The 24,920-nt window shown below is 37.5% G+C and overlaps 3 protein-coding genes across 3 annotated transcripts; all 3 read left to right on the plus strand.

Annotated features, from left to right (window-relative positions):
- The first annotated feature begins 619 nt into the window (after positions 1 to 619).
- On the plus strand, positions 620 to 6,444 carry ppp1r7 (protein phosphatase 1, regulatory (inhibitor) subunit 7). The gene is made up of 10 exons (XM_030159696.1): positions 620 to 713; positions 1,362 to 1,457; positions 2,273 to 2,328; positions 2,427 to 2,492; positions 2,621 to 2,751; positions 2,880 to 3,042; positions 3,168 to 3,284; positions 3,421 to 3,525; positions 3,620 to 3,706; positions 4,266 to 6,444. The coding sequence occupies exons 1-10, from the start codon at positions 674 to 676 to the stop codon at positions 4,440 to 4,442; spliced, it is 1,038 nt and encodes a 345-aa protein (XP_030015556.1). The 5' UTR covers positions 620 to 673; the 3' UTR covers positions 4,443 to 6,444.
- Positions 6,445 to 6,818: 374 nt separating this feature from the next.
- ubxn7 (UBX domain protein 7) lies at positions 6,819 to 16,078 on the plus strand. Its single transcript, XM_030159694.1, has 11 exons — positions 6,819 to 6,929; positions 8,532 to 8,685; positions 8,976 to 9,040; positions 9,524 to 9,589; positions 9,699 to 9,811; positions 10,480 to 10,626; positions 11,139 to 11,229; positions 11,320 to 11,450; positions 11,725 to 12,223; positions 14,767 to 14,846; positions 14,991 to 16,078. The coding sequence occupies exons 1-11, from the start codon at positions 6,860 to 6,862 to the stop codon at positions 15,150 to 15,152; spliced, it is 1,578 nt and encodes a 525-aa protein (XP_030015554.1). The 5' UTR covers positions 6,819 to 6,859; the 3' UTR covers positions 15,153 to 16,078.
- A 188-nt stretch (positions 16,079 to 16,266) lies between these two features.
- Positions 16,267 to 24,582, plus strand: tfa (transferrin-a). The gene is made up of 10 exons (XM_030159695.1): positions 16,267 to 17,691; positions 17,783 to 17,940; positions 20,051 to 20,147; positions 20,234 to 20,254; positions 21,438 to 21,602; positions 21,990 to 22,125; positions 22,510 to 22,577; positions 22,660 to 22,844; positions 24,042 to 24,231; positions 24,359 to 24,582. The coding sequence occupies exons 1-10, from the start codon at positions 17,655 to 17,657 to the stop codon at positions 24,430 to 24,432; spliced, it is 1,131 nt and encodes a 376-aa protein (XP_030015555.1). The 5' UTR covers positions 16,267 to 17,654; the 3' UTR covers positions 24,433 to 24,582.
- The last annotated feature ends 338 nt before the right edge of the window (positions 24,583 to 24,920 follow it).

The raw sequence follows: 24,920 nt of genomic DNA on the forward strand, positions 1-24,920 counted from the left end.
CACCCACACATGACATTCTGGTTACACCTCTGGGGCCCATGCAGCAGTGGAGTGGGCCTGGAGAGTTAGAGGAATAGTAAAGCCTCTTCAGTTTCAGTTTCACTTTGCACCGCTCCCCGCCCCCAGCTCCAACAATCACAGACCACAAAAACCCCTGTTCTAAAATAATGTATTTACTGGACTGACAAAAACGTATTTGGCATAGCATAGTATTTGTTGCATAAACAGTTGGAAGAGGTGGCACTGCATGTGGGTTTGGAGAATACTGAGGAGTGTTCAGTGCATTGAGTGTGATTCTTATTGTAATATCCTCCAGAGACCTTTTTTCATTGAGTAATTGTCTGTTGTGGAACTCTCATCCCCTACAGAGGACATGAATGAATTGCTGGGTCTCAGGTTGGTATCAAAATGCATGGGGTGTCTACAAGGGAAGAAAGCATTCCACAAGGGTTAAATAAGCAGGTTGTTATAGTTGATAATTCTGTGACTGCAAGTTAACTAGGCATACATTTGACAACACCTCAGTGAAAATCAGAAATTGCCTTTTTATTGGCACTGTGCATTCTATCCTGCTTGTATAGCACGGTGGGGCATTAGCGCCCTCTGGTGGCTGGCTGCTATAAGTGCCTCTACCGGATTGGCTGAGCGGTTGTCGGGAGTGTTTACAGGAAACATGGCTTCCCTGTCTGTTGGAGAGCTTCAAGAAATGGAAGGTGAGTAAATTCTCAAAGATGGAGCGCTGCCAACACTGTACTAATTCTGTTAGCCGGCTTTTATCCATTCAAAGGTGCGTATTTGTACGTGGCTACATCTTCCGGCTCGTTCTCCGTGTTACTACTCAGACCTCCATCATTGACAGAGTAGCTAACAGGCTAACAACAAGCCTGACGCTATCCTGGTAACGCTGCAGTGCAAATTCTCATCTAAATTAATTTCACCCTACTGAAATACCAGCATGGTATTCTGTAATTGGTTTTCTAGTCATTAATTATCGTGTTTTCAGTTTTTAGCAAATGAGGCTGCCTCGTGTGTGACTTACAGTCAGCTAGGTTAACCCATCTGGCTAGCTAACATGCTAGCTATGTGTATGTATTGCTGTCGTTTAGCTTTGTGCAATCAGACTTTAACCTTAATGGTATTCAGTGTGCAAAAAACTTCAAATCTTAACTTAATCCTAAAATTTAGGGGCTAAATAAGCCACATGACATCTGAGTCTCTAGAGGGCGGGGTGGAGCTGGCCTGGGATCTCGCATCATATTACATATACATCAGCTAACTGTGTCACTGATACAGCATCGCACAACAGCTTTGCACCCCAAAGGCGAAATTAAGCCTGTTTTCTTTCTGTCTGCTGACTGTAGTGGACCGGAGGGGAGAGTCTGAGGAATCTGGGGATGATGAGACCAGGAGGAAGAGCATCAATGGTGATGTGGACCCCAATCAGCCCACTACCACAAGTAAATCATCGCTTACCCATCTCAAACAAATGTGACAGTTAGGGGTTCAGTGTTTTCATGGCTCCAAAGAAATTCTTTCATTTCCCAATATCTAAGGAGTAACTCTCATTGTGTATGTGGATGAAAAATGGTCACACATCTTTTATACATGTTTAGCAAACTCTCAGTATAAGAGTCTCTATTAGCTGATGATGGCAAATGGCTAACATTAGAAATCTCAGCTAGAAATACTGACATAATATCTTAAAGTGTAAAAAAGAAAAATTAAAACAAATCACTGCTACCTAAATTTTAATGGTTAGTTTGATATCTGCTTCCACATTTGTGGAATAATTACTTTGACCTTAATTGTCAGTTTGATTATTACTTTGACTCAGTTGATCTCTAATTAGTCATGAAATTATTTAAACACTCAAGTTAAATATGTCGTGAAGGGCTTTATTTTTTATGTTGTAAAACTGTTTTAAGTAGTAATATGCCATGTAAAACTGAAGTGTTGAAAAAGATACATTAAAGCACACTGTGGTAAATAATTTTATATATATATATATATATATATATATATATATATATATATATATATATATAATTTGGTTCTGGGAGTGGTTTAAGTGTGTAAATATGCTAATGTGTTGAAAAATAAAATAAAATGTTTGTTTTATAATATGCTATTTAATCTTGTTTTCATGTAAATGAGCAATCATATCAGCATTATATAATATTTAGTCCCTGCTTTATCCTAATAAGTATCCATTCATGTGATCATAATGTCTTTGGACATCCTGACATGATGCTTTATTTTGTTCTTATAATAGGTAAAGAAGAGTCTCCCGTTGACATGGACACCATAACCTTGGACCCTGAGGAAGAGGTTTGGATGTCATCTATTGGATATAATCACTCTCAGTGTAATGTTGGATGTGAATTACAGGTTGGTGTGTCATCCTAAAATGTCTGTTGTTTCCATAGGATGTTGATCTTGTTCACTGTCGTATTGGAAAGATTGAGGGACTGGAGGTGCTACAGAAGGCCAAAGTAAGTAACACTTCTTGTTGGTAAAAGTGCAGTTGTCAGTATGTGAAGAAGGAATAAGGTATCATGACATTCAGAATAAAGTGATGTCTCTTAATCATAATTTTGTTTTCATCTTTATTTTTATGCAGACACTCTCCTTACGACAGAACCTCATCAAAAAGATAGAAAACCTTGAAAGTTTGAGCTCACTGCGGGAGTTAGATCTTTATGACAATCAGATCCGCAAACTGGAGAACCTGAACAACCTCACAGAGTTGGAGTAAGTCTAAAGGAAACTACAAACATCAGGGATTTTGTATTTTAATGTACACATAAATGATTTGAAGTGATTTAAATCAATATTTTTCAATTAAAAATTTACGTCACATCTGTTTTACTGATCTGCAGGCAGCTTGATGTGTCTTTCAACATGTTGCGGAAGGTTGAGGGTTTGGAGCAGTTGACTCAGCTGAAGAAACTATTTTTGCTTCACAACAAAATTACTGGCATTAGCAACCTGGATCACTTCAAAATCCTGGAGATGCTGGAGCTGGGCTCCAATCGTATCAGGGTGAGACTTTCAGCTAATTATGCTCTATATAAACATATATTGTACATTATTAGTGTAAGACAATCATTTTTGGCATAATGAAACCAATGTGGTGAGTTTAATTTTTTGTCTTGTTGTGTTCATAGGTTATTGAGAACCTGGATTCACTTTCATCTTTGCAAAGTTTGTTTCTTGGCACTAATAAGATCACTAAACTTCAGAACCTGGAGGGTTTACATAACCTCACAGTTTTAAGCATTCAGGTGATTTAACACAAATCCTCTCCAACACGCATAATATTGTTTACACCAATAAAGACATGGTGCTAAATATGTTACCATGAATTACAGAGACTATGTCTGTGTTGGTAACGTGTGTTATTTATTTATTTATTTTCAGAGTAACAGGATTACTAAGATTGAAGGTCTACAGAACCTGGTCAACCTAAGAGAGCTCTATTTGAGCCACAACGGCATTGAGGTCATTGAGGGCTTGGAAAACAATGTGAGTTGTTGCTCTGAAAAGACTGGCCCACTATATTCTATTTTACAACAAAGTCTTTTTCTGTACACTCAGACAATGATGTTTTCATTCACAGAAAAAACTTACAACCCTGGACATTGCAGCCAATCGAGTTAAGAAGATTGAGAACATCAGTCATCTGACGGAACTGCAGGAGTTCTGGGTATGTATTACAGACTAGTTTAAAATGTAACAACATAAGTGAGTGGAGTTTTATTATTACTATAATCTTGTTTCAGAATGTATTTTAGTCACATAATACATTCAAAAACACCCACTGGATAAAAGAAACTTTACAATACATCAGTCAGTGGATTAAACTAAAATACTTATGCATAGTAATTGATCTGCTCTGTTTCAAAGGACTCCAGTAATAATGGACAACATGTTGAAATGAACATTCTATGTGAAAATTCACTTTGTTTTTTTTTTTCCTTCAAATAAAGCAATTACAGTTTTAAAGGGAAATGAATCAGTTTTTATTGTTACAGTTTGTACATTTGTTTTAAGAGGTGAATTTATAGACTCCCTATCAATGTGAGCATGCAACAGATCGATTTGTATATTAATTTCTTCATAATTCCTCATTTTGTCATTTAATAAAATATAATAAGTTATTGGAATCCCTTTGACACCAGTGCACCCCCTCATGTTTGAAGCATGCCTACAGTTTCTGTATCTGCTGTGTAACTCAGTGGTGTGATTCCTCATTCTCTCCTCAGATGAACGATAATCAGATAGAGAACTGGTCAGATCTTGACGAGCTGAAGAATGCAAAGTCTCTGGAAACAGTATATCTTGAAAGAAACCCGCTACAGAAGGATCCACAGTACCGGCGAAAGATCATGCTGGCGCTGCCCAGTGTGCGCCAGATCGACGCTACCTTCATCCGCTTCTAAACTGCAGTATACAGTTGACCTGCCAACTTCACAGTGTTTTCCTTCACCACCCTGCCCGCCCAACAAACAAAACAGACTTCATTTTAAAACACGTCGGCTTCACTCAATCATATAGTCACGCCATACACAAGTACACATTCCAACATGAGACTCACCCATGGCTCACTCAACATACATGTATGCATGTATGCACTCATTCACACCTTGATCTGTGCTGTTGTGTGGAAGCTTATTTATTTATTAAGCTGGATGTGAAATGTGAAAATGATATCAAAAACTGCTCGCATTTCCTCACCTTTCCTCTGCACTTTTCCGTTTCTTGTTTTGCATGTGGGACACAGTATGGTACGGAGACATCACTTTCACACCTTGATCGTGCAGAGCCCATGAGAAAAATGAGAAAGTCAAAAATCACATATTGAAGTTGCACTGTTAACACAAGACAAGTTGGCATTTTTTAGTTAGATTTTTTTGAGTTTATTTTGGTTGGACATGATTGGACTGTTCTCACAAGATATAAAGAACCTGGAAAAGACATGACAGTTACACCCTCCTGAAAGGGAAAATTCACAATAAAATATAATCGTAACATTTTAATCCACAGCCTACAATTGATCTTCTCATTTGGTTTCATTACATGTATAGAGCCAGGCATCAAACTTTGAGTTGGTTACAGGTAAAATTAATAAAAAATAATAAATATATTTTCATTTAAAAGCAATTAGAGATAAAGAAAGAACACCTTTTAAAACAAAAAATGTATGAATTTAGTATGCTGCTAACATTTACTGGCAAAGGGCAGGATTTGCAGCTCATATACCCATTTCTTTCTAACGAGTGAACTTATCAGTTAAATAAATGTCATTAAAGTGTAAAATTCTTTGCAAATCAATTTGTAATCAGTGGTACATCCTGTATATTTGTCTTATCAGAATACATCACTACGCTTTGGTTCTTGTGACTTCAGGAAACTTTACAAATGCAAAGTTACAGCAGGAAAAATAGTATCTTAAGATTGTACTGACATTTTGTACAAAAGGCAGGATTAGATAATCTAAGGTTACTTATGCTGTTGCCACAGTTAAAAAATATTCAAATGTACTTTTTCAGATCCTTTAATGCATTACAGACACATTGTGTATTGTTTTCATTTGGCCTTAAATGTTTCTTTTAAAAAGTTATTGGCTATGTTTACCCTGTTATTTCCAAAATCAATCATTAAGAAGAACACATGAACTGAAAACCAAATGACATTTTCATTTAGCTCCTCTTATGAAATTGTTGAATGGATTTAACTTCATTTAACTTCTTATTACAATATGGAAAATGCCTCTTTTGTACAAAAATTCCCACCTCAGGGCTCGAAGGTCATATGTTAATGCTACAAGTATTAGATTTCTATGCTTTGATGGATTCAGATGGAAAGTGCTTCACCTAAGTACGGTGCTTTCTGTACAATCTAAGACACTGACCATGATCATCCCATTGCTTTCATTAGAGTTTGTAACGTACTTTCAAATGGTTAAAGTGGCCTGTATTCCCTCTGTGGGCCAGTATTATGCTTTATTTTGTTTCATAGGAATGAATATAAACAGTTTTAAGTTAGAATATTGCAAAAATGAAGGACATTATGCATTGTTAATATGAATGTAATATAATATGTTCAGTATCAACTAAAGTTTTGACAATTGGCCAGTGGGAGGTGTAAGTAGTGCATTTGTAAATAATTTTGACATACCAGAAAGTCAGTGCCATCATCACCTTCCCTTTGTAAAGGAAGTTTTTTTTTTTCACCATAATTTGTTTATTATCAGGCAGCACAACAGCAGATTTGCGTCAGATATAGTATAAGAAAATTTGGCCTTCAAGGGTCAATGAATGCAGTTTAAATTGCTATAGCTACCTGGTGTCAGAGGTGAGTCTCCAGGTCTTAGACTTGGTTGACACTGTTTTCAAACTGAATGTATTATGCAAATAACAATAAAATTACACTACTTACATTTTTCTGTGTTTAATGTGTATATTGTTGCCATGGTTGATATATTCCACATGTAACTAATACTACAAATATTCATTGCTGGTAAGCTTCAAGTGTGTCTTCAAGTGTTTATAGCTTTACACTGTTTTATGTACTATACCACTGTGATAATTTTTACTTATCACAGTGGTATAGTACATAAAACAGTGTAAAGCTATAAAGTAAGTGCCTTTCATTCATTGAATTTGCTATTTAAAATAATAGCGTTAGTTTGTTTTTTTTTCTGTTGAGTTCTCTTTAAGCTTTTCAATGTAATGAAATACACTGCCCATAATGCAACACAAACCATTGGTGACGCACGGGAGCTCGCGCCGCGCCAAGCAGGAAAAGGTCGGTGTAGCGCATGCGCTAGATTTATGTTGTTGTTTGTGGCGGTAAGATGGCGGCGCTCGGAGACACCTCAGCTCCGGGGATGAACGGGTTAATACAGCAATTCACAGCAATAACAGGTAAAAATAAAATCCGTGTAAGCGTTTGATCTTTTATGCAGGCTAGGATTATTATATAGTAATTGCCTCCTTTGGCAAATAACCATGAAATCACTGCGTAGATGAGAAAACAGGTATTTAGTCTTGCTCTGGCCCCTGCGCTTCAATGCTGTGCACAGGGAAAAAGCACAGACATTATCTGCTAAACTCAAGTAAAAGACTTAGTAGGGGGTTCGTAAACGCACCAGCTTTTAAATATAATCTGCCACAGACCCATTTTAAACAGTAACTTAGCTTTGTGGCTCTCCTTACAGACACTATGTTGTCAGCCTGGAGCTTTTTCCAGTTTTTTCTGCGCTGCTTGTTGTTTGATAATGTGGAATGGACGTCGCCTTTGCAACGTTTCCCCTTTCCATCAGCCAGGCTTCATGTTCTCTTACTGTCATCTTCGCATGACTGTTGGGTTAATCATACGGGGACAAGCACGTTTTCTGTGGTAGAAGACACTTTGAGTTGTCCTCTATAGTTTACGTGCGTTTTAATTCGTATGATAGTAACTGATAGTAAGTTATTACACGGGGAAAAACAGACGATTCAGTTTGAGCACTACTGCTAGACTTGGAAAGTGAAACGGACATGCGCAGTAGGTACTAGAAGATCATCGTAGATAAACGCACTAAACGCTCAGGAGATAATAAAAATGAGCCCTTACTTTTTTATATAACAATTGCAAAATATTTTACGAGTCGTCTGCAGATAATAATATTTTTATACTTGAAGACTACGATGAAGTTATAGACACATGTTTTAGTTTACAACGCACTGTGTAATTTTCATAACTAGCGATTAGTTTGAATAGAATACAACAACCAATAATGAATGTTTTTTTCCTACTTCGGCTTACAAGCAGCACATGGCCTTTAATTCAGTAAACTTGCGTGAAAGTGGCAAAAAGGCTTGGCTGAGCTGAGATTGGAAATCTCGCAGTTTTCAGCATCTCTGTCCTAAAATATGAGATATGTGACTGTGATCAGGATGTTGACACTATCTGTCTTAAGTATTTAAGGTTCATACATGTTGAATGTGACACTGTCTATCTCTGCTAAGGCCCCACAGCCTTGAAATGAAACCAAACACAAAATCTCACTATTTGAAAAGGAGTTTTTGTGAAGCAAATTAGAAGCCACAATGGCTGCTTTATGTTGTTTGTTATTAACATTTGTATCATGTATTTATACTTTTCACTGATCAGCTCCACAATATAATATGTTCATATTTGGTACATGCTCTGCCTGAGGACCAAGTTTAAGTAAAATCAATAAAAGAGGTTTTGTCAAGTTCTGTCAGATAGACAACCAAACCAACAAAAGAAACAAGCAGTTGCAGGAGATTACATAACCTTCTTAATGAGTTGTAACAGTGAAAAAGCAAGTAATTAAAAATACTATAAAAGTAACAGAAATACTTTAAAGGTTATGCTTCATCTGTAGTAAACAATTCACAATGTAGGAAATCAGCTAAGTTCTGTAAATCGTTTGCATTTAGACTGCAATGAGCATCAAATTATGCAATACTAATTCTATGCATTCTCAGAAAGCATGTACACATTCTGCACTTTTCCAGGAGCCACAGAAAGTGTAGGAAAACATATGCTAGAAGCATGCAACAATAACCTTGAGATGGCAGTGACCATGTTTCTGGATGGAGGTGGGATAGCAGAAGAGCCCAGCACCAGCTCCAGTTCAACAGCATCAAGCAGCAGAGCTCCTCCATCAGAGTAAGACAATCTCAAAGTCTTTACTACTTTTACGATACAACAAAGTTGTCAGTCTTTCATTCATTTTTTTCCCAATTTTAAAGGGAAGTATTGTTGCTTCACAACTCAGTAGTTACTGGTCCATCCCACAAGCTGGGATACAACTTTCTTGTGTGCCACCGATTTATTTATTTATTTTTTCCAAAGTTGTTTCTTACTTTATGTGTCTTTGTCAACACTCAACTTACACTAAATGTTTTGCTCAATATCACTTTGCATCTTAAATTAATATATTTTCCCTTGTCCCTCAGTGAAGTGCGAGCACCTATTCCCCAGAAGCAGGAAATATTGGTTGAACCGGAACCCCTGTTTGGTGGTATTGTGCTATTTCTATTTTTGAACTTTCCCACATACAGTCGCGGGAAAAAAAATATTAGACCATCAAAAGTCATCAAAACCAGTGGTTATGCAATCAAGTACTAACTCCCGGGTGTATTATGTGACTGAAAGGGACAGAAAAGAAAACATGGAATGCCTAAAAGCACTGTTTTTGGCAGTATAATGCCATAGCTATTGATGTAGGAATTTAAGTGATTTTGGTTATCATCTAGAAAACCATGGAAAATGGCTAGAAATCAGCTCTTAAATTAAACTCTTATGAGCTACTTTTGTTGTTATCATATTTGTCCAAACAAATGTACCTTTAGTTGTACCAGGCATTAAAATGTACAAGAAATTGAAGAAAACAAGGGTGGTCTAATAATTTTTTCCATGACTGTAAATTGTTGTTAGCCTTGTTTTTTTTTGTTAGTGCTTCCAGATTCTGATTGCAACTGTCTTGTGTTTGATTTCTATGCAGTGCCAAAGCGAAGAAGACCTGCTCGATCAATATTTGACGGCTTCCGAGACTTCCAAACAGAGACAAGTCAGTGTGTTGAAAAGTGTGACTGTAACAATGCCTAATCATTAAAAATACTAAACTCTCTGTCTTAGATTGTGAGTGTGATAAATAATGATGTTTTTCTCTTTATCAGTACGTCAAGAACAGGAGCTGCGTAATGGTGGCACTGTGGACAAGAAACTTAGCACCCTGGCAGACCTTTTCCGTCCTCCCATTGAGCTCATGCACAAAGGCAGCTTTGAGACGGTGAGGAGTCACTCAATGGACACTTTACACCACACCTCTTTATCCTGAGTAGATTTTGAACTTTTATCCAACTCTCTGGTACAAAAAGTCAGGTGGATGTTTGGTGAAAAATCTGAAATTAAGACCACATGAGAAGAGGTGTCTTTTGAGAGGTTTATTTCAAGTAAAAGGGGCCAGTCACACGGAAGTCTGTATTAAATGACAAAGAAAAGATAGAGATATGATTATTTTGAGTCTTCATTGCCAAGTGGTTTCACTAGTGGACCTTTCAGGATCCAATACTTAAGAAGAGTAACAATAATGAACTGGCCTCTAAGTACAACAAAACTGAGGTGCTATCAAGTCCACAGGCTGTACAAAGGACAGTCTGGCACTATGTAGAACACTATCTGAAATGGGGAAAAAACATAAAGATCACTATATTTCCATTACAGTTTGTAAGCTGTGATTATCACCACAGTGTATTTCATGTCCTTAATTTCCTGAGGGCTCTGCCTAAGGGATTAATAAAGCTCTATCTAATCTAATCTAATGTACACTTCCAGTTAGCATACAGTATTTAGGAAATTGGGTTGTGTAATGTTTAAATTGGAAACATACTGTAGATATGCTCATCTTCATCCAGGCCTTCACTGGGGTTTTTGTCTATCATTCTTTTGTCCTTTCAGGCAAAAGACTGTGGACAGCTAGAGAACAAATGGCTGATGATCAACATTCAAAATGTTCAAGACTTTGCCTGCCAGTGCCTGAACAGGGATGTGTGGAGTAACGATGCAGTGAAGACCATCATCAGAGAACATTTTATATTTTGGCAGGTATGCAGTTTCAGTCTCACATTTGGTGATTTTTTTTTTTTTTTTACCCCTTGGCCAACTTCGGGCCGGAGGGGTATTGTAATCGTTTTGCCGTCTATCTGTCTGTCCATCTGTCCATTCAACAACATAATAGTATTATCTGAAGAATGCATTGACATATCTGCACCAAATTTATACTGTGGATGCATCTTGACATGGAGCAGAAGCCTATTGAAGACAGGTCACTTTGACCTACTTTTTCAAGGTCAAATGGCGACATGTCTTTTCAATGACATAATCGCTATATTTGGCCAAGGTGTATTAAAAGTGCACAGCATGATATGTTTATGCAGTGATCTTGGAAACGTGGAGTAAACCTCGCTTTTAACATTTTGCTAGCATGTGCTTCCATTTGTAATCTGTCTTTGTCTCAATGTCCACACATAAACTCAGCAAAAAAAAAAAAGATGTTAAACTGCAGACTCGTAACTCTTGCCAGTACTCATTTTATTATACATTTTCTTTAATTTCAGGTATACCATGATAGTGAAGAGGGACAAAGATACATCCAGTTCTATAAGCTGAACAAGTTTCCCTACATTTCGATTCTCGACCCACGTACAGGTGAGATTTCCTTGGATATTATTCACAGCTGTGGGTCCAAGCCATTGTGGCTGTCATTGATGTCATATTCTCCAACCATTCTGTCTTTAGGTCAAAAAATGGTGGAGTGGAACCAGCTTGATGTGGCATCGTTCCTGGAGCAGGCGACCGGCTTCCTTGCTGAACACGGGCAGTTAGATGGACCATCCAGCCATGCACCCCCTGCAAAACGAGCTCGATCTGTGGGTTTCTTGTCTCTGTCAATCCTCATTCTTTTGTCTGGAATTGTTTGTTTACTGTTACACTTCAGAAGAACTGGATGTGATAGATGCAGTTTTGTGTTTGGATGTGTCACACCCTCTAAAAAGAATCAAGATTGCCTCTTATAATGCCTGTACTGATATATTTTGTGCAAAGTTTAAGCTAACACAAAATGGAGTTGCCTTTCTCTGTATTATATTGCACAATGTCTTTGAATTGTTTTCAACAGTTGCACTCTCTGTTTTATTGACCTAGGAGAGTCTAATTGATGCCAGTGAAGACAGTCAGCTGGAGGCCGCCATTCGAGCCTCCCTACAGGAGACCCACTACGAGTCTTCAAATGTTCCAGAAGCTCCTGATTCCCCCCGGTCAGATGACGAATCCGAGGCAGAGCCTTTCTCTGACAGTGAGGGTCCCATCTCAGTTGACGGCTCAGACGGTGAAATGCCAGAACCCCTGGAAGAGAAAAGTACAGCAAGTAAACACACCTTGGGCTCTACGTCGACCATGGCCCAGCAGCGTCTTCATCCCGACAGTTCTTCGTCTTGTCACAGAAAGTCTCCGTACAAAGAAAACAACCTGAGTCACAAGAAAGAGGAGAGCAAAAAGAACCACCTGGAGCCTCCAGCTGCCAGTACTCATCATTCTCAGCCTGAAGCAGATTCTGGAGGAGACCACTGTACCACAGCAGCCAAAAGCGCTTCCAAGACCAGCACCACCACAACCTGTGATGTCGACTGCCTGGATGACAACGGTAAGACAGAGTGTTCTCTTCACCTGTACAGTTGGAGGTATTTGGAGTTTGCTGACTACAAAACTTATCCACTTGAAGAGAGGTTAAAGCTTGAACGTGCTTCTCGAGGCTACATCTAAGACACTAGAACTGAGACGTTCTGCTTAGTTGAAAGTCATATGAACAATCCACTTCAAAGCAAATATGTGCAGCCTGTCACCTGTTCCACCAGTGTCTGTGCTGATCTATACAGATAGTTTCACGAATCTTCTGTGCACAGCCATTTATGCACCGCTTTTGTCAATCCATCCAACTTCACTGATAATGAGCGTTTTGGCAGCAACATCAACTCATCTAACATTTCATCATTAATTCCACATTGTACTCCACTCCACACAATAGGAGCTGACTTTTAATGACATCATGTTTTTGTGTCTAATTCTTCTGTTATGAGTTGGTAAGTAGTATGGTTTGTAAGGAATGGTTTGGACTTTGTGGAAAAAGCAAATTAATGTAAAAGCAGTGATATTAAAATTAACTCGTGTTTCATTGTAGACAGAATGAACATAACATACTTGAAATTTGTCTGATCAACTTCTCTTTCATTTGTAAATATACTCTACAACCATTGCAAATATTCAGGATGCAGAACATCCAAGGAAAAAGTTGGAACGGGGGCTATTTCGGACTAATAATGTGTTGTAATAGTGAAATAGTGTGATTTGAAGCAGCTGATTGATACCATGAGTTGTTCTGAAAGCAGCATCCAGGAAAGAGTTAGTCATTTATGAGCAAAGATTAGCTGAGGATCACCAGTCTGTCAACAGATGTGTGAGAATATATTATTGAAATGTTTAAAAACTTCATTCCTCAAAAAAGAAATTTGATTATTTCACCCTACTACTTTGCAGAACAGAATTAGAAGATTCAATGATTCAATGAGTGATGGTATTTTAGTGAATGTGGGATAAATCTAAAATGAACACTATGTTCTGATCCCTCAGACATCTAGAACCATCATTCATCTATAGCTGATAGAACTATATGGGCTCAGAATTACCACACTATGAATAACATACACAAATGCCATCTAGAGCAAATCTCTGACAACAACCTCTGCATCAACGTGAAAAAGACAAAGGAGATGATTGTGGACTTCAGGTGGAGCAGACACTGCCCTCCTCCCCCGCACATAGGAGGAGCAGCTGTGGTAGTGGTCCCCAGTGTCAGGTACCTGGGTGTCCACCTCAGTGAGGACCTTACCTGGAGCCACAACACCTCAGGCTTGGTTAGGAAGGCTCACCAGCACCTATACTTCCTCAGAAGACTGCGGCGGGTTGGACTCAGAGGATCGGTCCTGTCCTCCCTCTACAGGTGTGTGGTGGAAAGTGTCCTCACCTCTTACATTACAGTGTGGCATGGCAGCTGCTCTGTGGCAGAGAGGAAGGCTCTGCACAGGGTGGTGAAAGCTGCACAGAGGGTCATCGGGTGCAGCCTCCCCAGCACTATGGACATTTACATCTCCGGAAGTAGAAAGAGGGCCAACTGCATCATGAAGGATCCCACCCACCCTGCAAATGCACTTTTTGTCCCTCTTCCCTCGGGGGGAAGGCTGCAGAGCATCCAGAGCAGGACCACCAGACTTAAAAACAGCTTCTTTCCAACAGCTGTGAGGCTGTTGAACTTAGGCACTGCTCCGTAGCCTCTTACCCAGGGGGACGGACACACCAGTACCTGAACTGCACCTTATTGCACTGCTCTGCAGAACCACTCACTGAGTCTTGCTCAAGCCTCTTTGCACCCTGCACTTCGCTCTGCTGTTTTTGTACTGTACTTCAGTGTGTACTGTGTTTAGGTTAGGTTAGGGTTGTAGATGTGCCATTATTTTATGTAGGTATTTTAACGCTAAATTTTAGACATATGTTTTACTTTATTTTTTAAATTAGCCTTAGATTTTAGTCAATTTTAATGTATTCATTCATTTATGTATTAGATATTTATTCTATATTGCTATGGCTAATATGGGTCCTCAGTAACTAGTTTCGTTCTTTCTTTGTGATGGAATGATAAATAGATAAACTCCTTTGAATCTCCAAAACCACATACAGATCAATCACCCTGATTGATTAGCAAATAAAACTAGTAAAGCACTCTGAGAGTGCAGACCTCCACCAAGGCAGATCAGTCACCTCCCCCTCCCATCACCACCAAAATTTCATAAATTGTTCCTTGTGCCAGTATCAACATTTCTCTGAATATTTCATCAAAATCCTTCCATAACTTTTTGAGTTATCTTTCTAACAGACAGACAGACAAACAAACAAACCCCGATGAAAACATGACCTCCGCCGTCCTTGGCGGAGGTAATAAAAAATCTGAATAATTCATCCTGTTTTGCTATTCATGTAACAGAACTCTGCATGAGATTCCTGCTTTTTCCTAGGTTTTACTGTCGGGCCCAGAGAGGCTACTTCACAGTAACTGTGTTTAATTTACCAGCTATTAAGGAAAGATGAGAATATTTTCTAAAAAATTGTCATACATCTCTGTTTTGTTTCTTGCAGGTCCTAAGGCAAGGCTGATGCTCCGTTACCCAGATGGACAGAGAGAGCAAATTTCCTTATCTTCAAAAGCAAAACTTTTGGTGAGAGCACATCATGCACATCATGCATTTTTTTTTCTAGGAATGGATGTAGGAACTTTCTTTTCTAGTAACTCTCAGTGTTATAGCAATAATTGTGATTTTTGCCTCTTCCTTTTTTTTTTTTTCTTACTCTCTTCCTTCAAGGCATTGGTGAGACACGTGCAGTCCAAGGGTTATCCTAACGAACGCTTTGAACTTGTCACCAACTTTCCCAGAAGAAAACTGGCCCACTTGGACTATGACATCACACTGCAGGAGGCAGGGCTTTGTCCACAGGAGACTGTATTTGTTCAGGAGAGGAACTAGCCTTCGACAACCTCACTTTTGCTTGTCTGTATCTCTCTGGCAGAACTCACCCTTTCACCAATGATCTGGGACAATATTACTGGCCATTATCTGAAATCCCTGTGTCCTCCTGGAATTAGGCCCTGTTTCGGCCACAACAGCTGTGAGTGGATGGACAACATTCCCCACCAACTCGCTAGAATACTGACGTCTCTACTGACAACTTAATCTGCTTGTAGTGCGCTACATTTGGCCAGTAAGATGTTATGGATGTCAGCGCTGTTTTTAAAAAAAAAAAAAAAGAAGACATATTCTGTTTTGATACAGGCCTTGTTTTGTTGTTTTTATCAAGGCACATCAGAACAGAATATACATAGCACATATTCGTACAAAACCCCAAATAGTGGATTGGTAAATGATGATGAGGCATCAGGAACTTGTAAAACAAAAAAAGACTTTACCTCCCAGAAAAAGACATTTACCGCCAGAGTTTGTTTTCTAGCTTTTGTCGTTTTCTGTACCTTAGGACAGGTAATGGGAGATGAATTATTGTTTATTTTGACCCAAATTTGGCCTCCCCAATGCTCAAAATTGTAATGATTGGGAGGGGAAGGGACCTAAGAGAAAACATCCACAAATGACAAGTTGAGTAAATGTTTCATGTATCCTTCACATGCTTGTGTAGATCTGAAAGGACTGGTTTCATCTGCACACTTTTACTCAAGTTTTTATGGGTTGATAAGAGGCTAGTAGATTGTTATTGGATTTCAACTTTTGATACAGCAATGAATGAATGAATGAAGGGTGGCACATCTCATCAGTCGGACCTACACTGTACAGAGATGGCTTAGAGAGAGACTGATATTTAGCTGTAGTAAATGTTTTTTTTTTTTTTTTTTATATGCTGCCAAGAAAATATGCTGATGTTGAAATATAACCACCAAAACCAAGGGAGATTTTGCTTGTTTTTCTAAACTTGTTTGTCTAAACTTGTTTGTTCATTAAACGAAACCTCACAACCATGATATGATGAGATAAATGCCATGAATCCAGAACAAGAGTGGAGTTGGTAAAGCTTCCACACAAGCTTCAAATCAGGATCTCTCCAATATGGTGCAAATATGGGCAATTCAATAATGAAAAATAATTCAGCAGTTTCTTGTGAAGAGCTTGATGCATTTAAGTCTTACAATGTTCCTCAGTTTAGGCAACTACAGGTGATGTTAGCTCCTGTGTTGAATATATTCTTGCTCATTGTAAAACACCTCAGATGCCGTTATTTAACTCAATTTGTTTTATAATAATTCAGGGTTTTAAAAGCATTCCAGTGTGCCTTGCAAATAATTGATAAGAGGAAAGATAATTTTGTTTTTGGTCAGTAGCAGAATTCACAGCGAGGGTTTGCCCGGAGCAACCAAGAGCAATTATAGAAAGAAAGTTGTTTCTTGAATGTTTCAGTCTTAAGAAAGCAAGTAAACAGGCTAAAACACTGCATCGATTTTTATAAGAACTGATGCCCATGAATACATCTTCAGGCTTATAGTAGAAATCAGATAGAAATTCAGATGTATATGTTTTGTTATTTGTTTAATACTGTGGTAGAGCTTCTATGTAAGTAAGAAAATATAGCAGAATTATTAAAAGAACACTACTACCCAGTAGTCAATGATGATCACTAGACATGACGCTTTAACAAACAGATAGAGCAGCAACATCACATGGAAAACTATTGCTAAACTTAAAGTAAAAGCTACAATAACAAATTATGCTGAAATTAACGATAATCTACAACTGTAGCTTACTTTTGATCAGATCTGTAAACAACAGGATTTATAGTGAATAATTTCTTTTACAGTCCAGTGATTCAGGTTTTTCTTTTTTTTTTTTTTTTTTTGTGAAATTATTTTCATTAAAGTAGAGCAGAGGTGTCATCATTGATGTCCTGATGCTGGTTTTATCTGACTCATTGTTTAACAGTTTTATGTTTAAGGCCTGTAGGAGATGACAGGTTCCCTCTTAACTGGTGATGGAAATACCTCCTCTGCTCCTCATATCTGTCTGCAACAAACTCCAAAGGCTTTGTTTTTTTTGTTTGTTTTTTTTTAAATTATTTTACAAGGTATTAAGTTGCAGAAAGAATCTGTCCCACTGTATTTTTCATGCTCTGTAAACTGAGAGAGATGAGAGGCTGTACCGACCTCAGCATAACCTCCTGAACCTGGAATATCTAATTTATCATCATTCTTTTAATATGTCACATGATCACAGTGTAAGATAATATGAAGTCATAACTGTTTTAAATTGGCAGGTAAGTCATATCGTTTTAAGATTCTGCTGGGAGGGGGGGCAGGTTTTGGATCTAGGTGGCTCATGTACGTGCAGACACACCCCTGGCAGTGTGGGTGGTGCTCACACAGTAGAAACATGAGCGAACTGAGGTTTTTTTTTTTCTGCACTTTCCTATAAAAACCTCTCCTTTCCCTGTCTACATGCTCTTCTGACCTGAAGTCTCCACCGTCCACCATGAAGTTGCTTCTCACAGCACTGCTGGGTTACCTGGGTGAACATACCTTTGTGAGCAGATTTCAACCTTAAATTATCTTTATGCTTAATTAATATGCATTTTTTTATTTCTAAAATTGCCTTCACAGCCTCTGCATTTGTGACCCCTGCTAATGGAGATGACATGCTGAAGTGGTGCGTCACATCGGACGCAGAGTTGGACAAATGTGAGACTCTGAGAAATCTTCACCCGGATTTTTCCTGTGTACAAAGAAACAGCACACTGCACTGCATCGAGGCAATCAAGGTGAGGAAATTACTTGTTGTGTGCACTTAGTTAACAGGACGTGATATTAACTTTGTATTCATAGGTTTATATTATTCTCTGAGGAGATTTCATTTAATCAATCCTCTGTCCCCATTTACAAAAAATATAACTTATACTATTAGCATCAAAAACAGTCCTCCACAGTAAAAAGTGCCATAAAAGTTTAATTTTTAATTTTTTTTTTAACTTTCAAAAGCTAAAATCTTTTATCAACTTCTCTCCTGACCAGAACAATATATATTTATTCATTTATCTTTTTTTTTTTTAATTAGTGATACAGTTAACAAGACATAGTGGACAGAAAAACAACAACAAATAAAAAGAAAAATCAAGAAAATAAACCAACAACAGCAACAACAATGACAACATCATATTGCAATGAAAAAGATAATAAATGTAAAGAGCAACTAAACAATATAGATTGATTAGGGGCAATAAGGAAAAGGGGAAGGGGGAGAGTGAATGAAAGTGGGGGGGGTGAGAGGGAAAATAATTATAATAATGATAATGACAACACAACAATACAATATACTCAACAATACATAATAATACCAGTAGTCTAATTTGCTATTGATCCTTTGAAGGTGAATTAATATGATAGTAATGGATTAGATTTTTTCTTTCTTCCATTAACTATTAATCAAAGCTCATACAATGGATCCATTATTCATTCACTCACACTCTGGTGGTGGTAAACTATGTTTGTAGCCACAGCTGCTCTGAGGCAAATAAACTGACTGAAGCGTGGCTGCCAATCCACACCAACAGTCCCTCCAACCACCACCAAACATTCAACACAAACCAAACGCACACAGTCGTACACCAGTGTGAATAGCGCTGGAAACAAGGTGGTGAAGGTGAGTGAAGTGTCTTGCCCAAGGACACAATGACAAAGACAGACCGGGAATCGAACCGCCAGCCCTTCGGTCATTGGACAACCCGCTCTACCTCCCGAGAAATAAAGAATATGGAACACTCGTCATAAACATCAGATTAAGATTAGATTAAGAAACTTTATTGTCATCATATTAGCACAAGACATCAACATGTGGACTGTGGCTCAGTTGGTAGAGCGGGTCGTCCAATGACCAAAGGGTTGGTGGTTTGAATCCTGGCTCCGACTGTCCACGTGTCGAAGTGTCCTTGGGCAAGACATTGGACCCTAAATTGCTCCCAGTAGGGCCAGGCAGCGCCTTGCATGGCAGCAGTCGCCCGCTGGTGTATGAGTGTGTGCGAATGGGTGAATGTGAGGAATTGTAAAGCGCTTTGGGCACCATGAAGGTGTAGAAAATGCTCAGTCATGTGTTCAAATGTTCAGTCCATTTACCATTTACCATGACCAAATTCAAGGTGCTCTTCAAGTCAGTGCAAATCAAGCTTAACATAAAAGAAAACATATACTATATCCAAAATAAAAGTAGGTAAAAACAATTAAAAGCAGCTAAGACAATAAAAGTACCTAAGATAAAATAAAAGTGGCTAGACAATAAAAACACACACCTATCCTAAATGACACCTAAATTACATAAACTCCCACATACACATATTTAAAAATTTGTATAAGTAAAAATACAGGACTTGAGCAGCACTTGTCTGATAGAAGAACTTTACCTGAAACCCAACTGTAGAGTTAGATAAAGGACAAATGCTACTGGAGTTCTTGATCTGCTGTAAGTTTTTCTCCTACACACACCTTGGAAGCCAGTGAAGTTGCACAAGAACTGACTACAAAAATGTACTTGAGTAAAAATACAGAAGTATTACCAGTTTACACACCTAGAGTATTAAATTACAAATAGTGCACTATGTCCACAATTTTTTTTTTTTCTTTTCTTTTTACTGACTTTATATGTTGCCTTAATTCATCCATGTATTATTTTAACACAGTAGTCAAGTAAAATTACTTCAGAAGGTGACAGTATTAAATGCTTAAAATTAAATGAACCTTGGCACCCCTGGATAGATAATACTGCAGTGAAGAATCTGTGGAGAGGATTATGGTAAATCAGTAAGTTTCACTGTCTTGAATACTTCATTAGATTTTGTGTCATGTGTGTCTGTTGTCTGAATCTTCTGTCCCTCACTATAGCGTAGAGAAGCTGATTTTGTGTCGGCCGATGGAGGAGAGGTGTTTACAGCTGGGAAATGTGGTCTAGTTCCTGTTATGGCCGAGCAGTATGATGAAAGTATGATACCTCACAGCATTAAGACCATTCCACATTCTTGCCACCTTTTCTGCATTAATAATATTTGTGTCATTTATTCTCCACAGCGTTGTGCGGCACCACTGGAAGTACGTCTGTTTTATGTCCTTTTTAATTGTCATGCTAGGGAACAAATTGACTGTTAATGTTCAGAATATTGATACAACTAAACACATTATTACATGCCTTCCAGGAAACTTTTCAGAAATTAGCAAGTACTTAGTATTATGAGTAATTTCTTAGTAAATTCTAAACCAATAAAATGGGTTTTCCAATGTTTGTATTTCTCAGCTTTGAGATGAACCAGTGGTTTTATAACATAACTTAAATGTAATTTAAAGCAAGACATTACAGGTGAATAGGGTGAAATTTTATATTAATAGATATCACCATGAAACTTCCTCAGTTGATTACTTACACAAGTATGAAAAAAATGCATTACAAGTTTTTGAAATTTGTGTGTTTAATTATGCAAATTAGATATAATCTCATTAAATATGCGCAATTTTGCATACATTTTCGGTAGATAGATCTGAACATATGGTGAAGCCAGGTGCAAAATTCTTTTTTTATTTTGTTCACACACAAAATGAAGAACACATTATTGCATGCTTTCTGGGAAACTTTTCAGAAATTACCAAGTACTTAGTATTATGAATAATTTATTTATAAATTATAAATCAATAAAACGGGTTTTCCAATGTTTGTATTTCTCAGCTTTGAGATGAACCAGTGGTTTTATAACATAACTTAAATGTAATTTAAGACGAGACATTACAGGTGAATAGGGTAAAATTTTATATTAATAGATATCACCATGAAACTTCCTCAGTTGATTATTTACACAAGTATGAAAAATAATGCATTACAAGTTTTTGAAATTCGTATGTTTAATTATGCACATTCGGTATAATCTCATTAAATATGCGTAATTTTGCATACATTTTCGGTAGATAGATCTGAACATATGATAAAGCCAGGTGCAAAATTCTTTTTTTTATTTTGTTCACACACAAAAGGAAGAACACATTATTGCATGCTTTCTGGGAAACTTTTCAGAAATTACCAAGTACTTAGTATTATGAGTTATTTATTAGTAAATTCTAAACCAATAAAATGGGTTCTCCAATGTTTGTATTTCCCAGCTTTGAGGGTTTTATAACATAACTTAAATGTAATTTAACTGATAATTGATTTCACTTTCGTAAAATGCAGATAATAAATTGTTCTTATCTAGCAGATAATTTACTTAATCCATTATCCCTCTTGTAGATACGGCTTTCTCTTACTATGCTGTTGCTGTGGTTAAAAAGGGTTCACAAGTGACCTGGCAGAACCTGCAAGGCAAGAGGTCTTGCCACACTGGTATCGGCAGAACTGCTGGATGGAACGTCCCTATGAGTCACATCTACAATCAGACTAATGAGTGTAACTTCAGTAAGTCATTACAGCACACATGAGAAATAACGAGCTCCTTCCTGTAAAAGTTTATGTTACTGTTTATGTTAGAATGTTGCCGCTCAAAAACTGCAGAAGCATTTTTATTGCTTGTAAATGTAAATGTATATTAAAATACCAAAAAGTGCCCTGACAATGCACCTCAGAATATTAATGCAGCATAACTGTATTGTTGCTTGTGTTTAGGACAGTAATATTAAACTTAAAACAAGAACATGATTGATTTGTGCTGTGCAAAAATATAAAATGGACTGAAATGATTTTGTAGTTGACAAAGTCCAGGCAGAAATGTTCGACTGTATGTAATGTTGTAATGAAGTGTTGCCTTTTTGTCCAGTTTTAATATCCACTACTTCATGTCCTTAGCTCAGTTCTTCAGTAGCGGCTGTGCCCCTGGAGCAGACCCCAGCTCTCCGTTCTGTAAACAGTGTGCTGGCATTGGAGAGGACAAGTGCAGTGCCAATGATGATGAGCCATACTATGGCTATACTGGGGCCTTTAAGTAAGAAACAATATTGCACTTATCCCATGTGAAAATCTGAAGTGTATGTGTTCAGTTCAGTTTTATTTATATACATGATTATCTCAAAGCACAGGTCAAGAGAGGAAACCCAGCAAGTCCTTCAATATGATAGTATGTATGGCAGAAACAGATGATGATTTATAATAGCTACACATTAGAGGAGAGGATGAACACCACATTTGTCGTACCTGTATGCAAGACTGGAGCCTGACCCAGTAGCACTTAGCTTAGCATACAGGCCTGAAAGTAAAAAGACACACTACAGACACAAATCAACATTCTCCACTTTCAGCAATACAGTAAATACTCACACTCAGAGTGGAGTAGTCCTCAAGGTTAAGTACCGATGTTTTGTCATTACAGATGTCTCGTTGAAGATTCTGGTGATGTTGCCTTCATCAAACACACAACTGTTCCAGAAAACGCTGATGGTAAGATCTGATGTGTTTACACATAAGTCCTGACAGTGATGTTTCTTATAAACGTTACTTGATTGAACTCTTCTTTTCAAAGGCAATGGTCCAGACTTTTCTCAGTCTTTGAGCTCTGCTGACTTTGAGCTGATCTGCCCCGGGAGTCAAAACCCTGTACCAGTCACTGAATTTGCCTCATGTAACCTGGCTCGTGTACCTGCACATGCTGTGATATCGCATCCAGAGAACCGCACCAAAATAGTCGGTATTCTCCAGGAACTGCAGGTCAGGAATTAATTTTAAGGTTTATTTAATCTTGAACTGGAGTTTTAAAATTATTCAGTCAACTGATTTATTTTTAGGGGATTATTTGACCTTGATTTTTTAAGTTTTAGAAGAACGCCTAACTTCTCCTCACTGCAGGATAATAATAATTTGCCTCTCAGGGAACATTCTTTCCCAAACCATAATACAATTCAGAAGCAAATTTTATCGAATTTCTTTCCCACCCTTATTATTATTTAATATTTTTTGTTGCATGCATGTGTAAAACCCTAGAAGGATATATTTGTATTAGATGGTGAGTTAATCACCTAGATGCACAAAACACAAAGTTATTATTTTAGCAAAACCCTGAATTACCTACACTGGGACATCAGATATAATGGTCCACCTAAGGCAGGGGTGTCAAACTCATTTTCTTTCAGGGGCCATATTCAGCCCAGTTTGATCTCCAGTGGGCTGGACCAGTGAAATAATAGCATAAAAGCCTATAAATAACGACAACTCCAATTTTTTTACTGCAAAAAATAACATTAAATGATGAAACTATTTCTATCCAAAACAAAAAAGATGTGAATAGCTGAAAAAAACTGAAATTTCTGAAGAAAAATACGTACAATTTTATCAATATTATGCCTCAACTTATGATTTATACATGTGCATTACAGATCAGATCTACCAAAGCACAAAACAGGCAGAATATTGTAAAAATTGCACTTATTTTTCTTTAGACATTCCAGGTTGTTCATATTTGTTCAGGTTATTGACATTTTATTGTTAAAGGATATCAGAATTTAATGTTCTTTGCAATAAATCAAAGAAAAAATTGGTGTTGCCATTATTTAGAGGCATAATATCATATTATTTTTCTCACATTAAACCAAGAAGAAAATTTGGAGTCGTTATTGCAAGGTTATTATGCTATTATTTTTGAGTCTGATGCCCTTGACTGTTAATATCTTCAGGGTAATTTTTGCATTTTGCACTTTGCAAATTCATCTCATGGGCCAGATTGGAACCTTTGGCGGGCCGGTTTTAGCCTCCGGGCCACATGTTTGACACCTGTGACCTAAGGCATAGTAATTAAATTAAAAAATAAAAATGGTATTTTGTGCAGATATTTCCTTAAAATATTCATATTTTTACTCTGATTTAGATTCATGAATGTCAATAACTCTAATTTGGAATTGTCCATTGCAGAACAGTTTTGGTCCTAATGGCACCAATACTAGATTCAGAATATTCAAGTCAGAAGGAGGAAGGAACCTCCTCTTCAAAGACTCCACCAAGTGTCTCCAGGAAGTACAAACTAACAATTTTGAAAGCTTCTTGGGAAATGAGTACATAAATGCTGTGAGATCACTCAGACAGTGCACTGCCAACACTCCAGGTCTGTACTTTACACTGCCATAATGTAATAGTAACTCTTATCATTATTCTCATTGCATACATCGCATTCTGTACTTTACGGAATTATATGTCTGATCTGAAGTCTTTTCTATTTTTTCTCTTAATAGTGCTGGAGACATGTTGCACTACCAATAACTGTCAAACGTCAACCAGTGCGAAATGTGACAACTGCCGTGCCTGAGACTCTTCAGTGATTTGCGTACCCCAACCTCACTTCACACACTCAACCCAAAAATTACATTATGTTTGCTTTAGACCAACAATATGATTCACTCCACTAATGTAATCTACAAATCAACAGGTTTTCTCAAATAAAATCTTGGCAGTGCTCTTTTGTGATCATTTATTTTCATATTTCTGTGATATTAGTCTGGATTGCACTACTTCATATGACCACAAGGCCATTAACGTCAATCTTATTAGTGTTATTATAATAGCAGTATTAAATTAAGGTAGATTTCTTGTACTGTATCAGCTGTAAATAAATAAAATACAGTTTTCAGCACAGTGCATTGATTGTAGCCAGTGATGCCTGTGGAACAAATATTGTATTCTATATATGCAAGTAAATCCCATTAAGTCTTAGCTACACTAAACATTTTATGTGGACCATTTTCAGAGAAGCTGCTGGAACGTTATACTTCCACTACAATCGCTGAAACTGGCTAC

The sequence above is a fragment of the Sphaeramia orbicularis genome, chromosome 17, assembly GCF_902148855.1.
Source record: "Sphaeramia orbicularis chromosome 17, fSphaOr1.1, whole genome shotgun sequence".
Taxonomy (NCBI): domain Eukaryota; kingdom Metazoa; phylum Chordata; class Actinopteri; order Kurtiformes; family Apogonidae; genus Sphaeramia; species Sphaeramia orbicularis.

Excerpts from the sequence above, each read along its gene's own strand:
- ppp1r7 (XM_030159696.1), top strand. The coding sequence starts at position 674 with ATGGCTTCCCTGTCTGTTGGAGAGCTTCAAGAAATGGAAG. Across the intron at positions 2,493-2,620 it reads AGGTGCTACAGAAGGCCAAA|ACACTCTCCTTACGACAGAA; the intron begins GTAAGTAACACT and ends ATTTTTATGCAG. Across the intron at positions 3,707-4,265 it reads CGGAACTGCAGGAGTTCTGG|ATGAACGATAATCAGATAGA; the intron begins GTATGTATTACA and ends TTCTCTCCTCAG.
- ubxn7 (XM_030159694.1), top strand. The coding sequence starts at position 6,860 with ATGGCGGCGCTCGGAGACACCTCAGCTCCGGGGATGAACGGGTTAATA. Across the intron at positions 11,230-11,319 it reads GATTCTCGACCCACGTACAG|GTCAAAAAATGGTGGAGTGG; the intron begins GTGAGATTTCCT and ends TTCTGTCTTTAG. Across the intron at positions 14,847-14,990 it reads CTTCAAAAGCAAAACTTTTG|GCATTGGTGAGACACGTGCA; the intron begins GTGAGAGCACAT and ends TCTTCCTTCAAG.
- tfa (XM_030159695.1), top strand. The coding sequence starts at position 17,655 with ATGAAGTTGCTTCTCACAGCACTGCTGGGTTACCTGG. Across the intron at positions 20,255-21,437 it reads GTTGTGCGGCACCACTGGAA|ATACGGCTTTCTCTTACTAT; the intron begins GTACGTCTGTTT and ends TCCCTCTTGTAG. Across the intron at positions 22,126-22,509 it reads GGCTATACTGGGGCCTTTAA|ATGTCTCGTTGAAGATTCTG; the intron begins GTAAGAAACAAT and ends TTGTCATTACAG.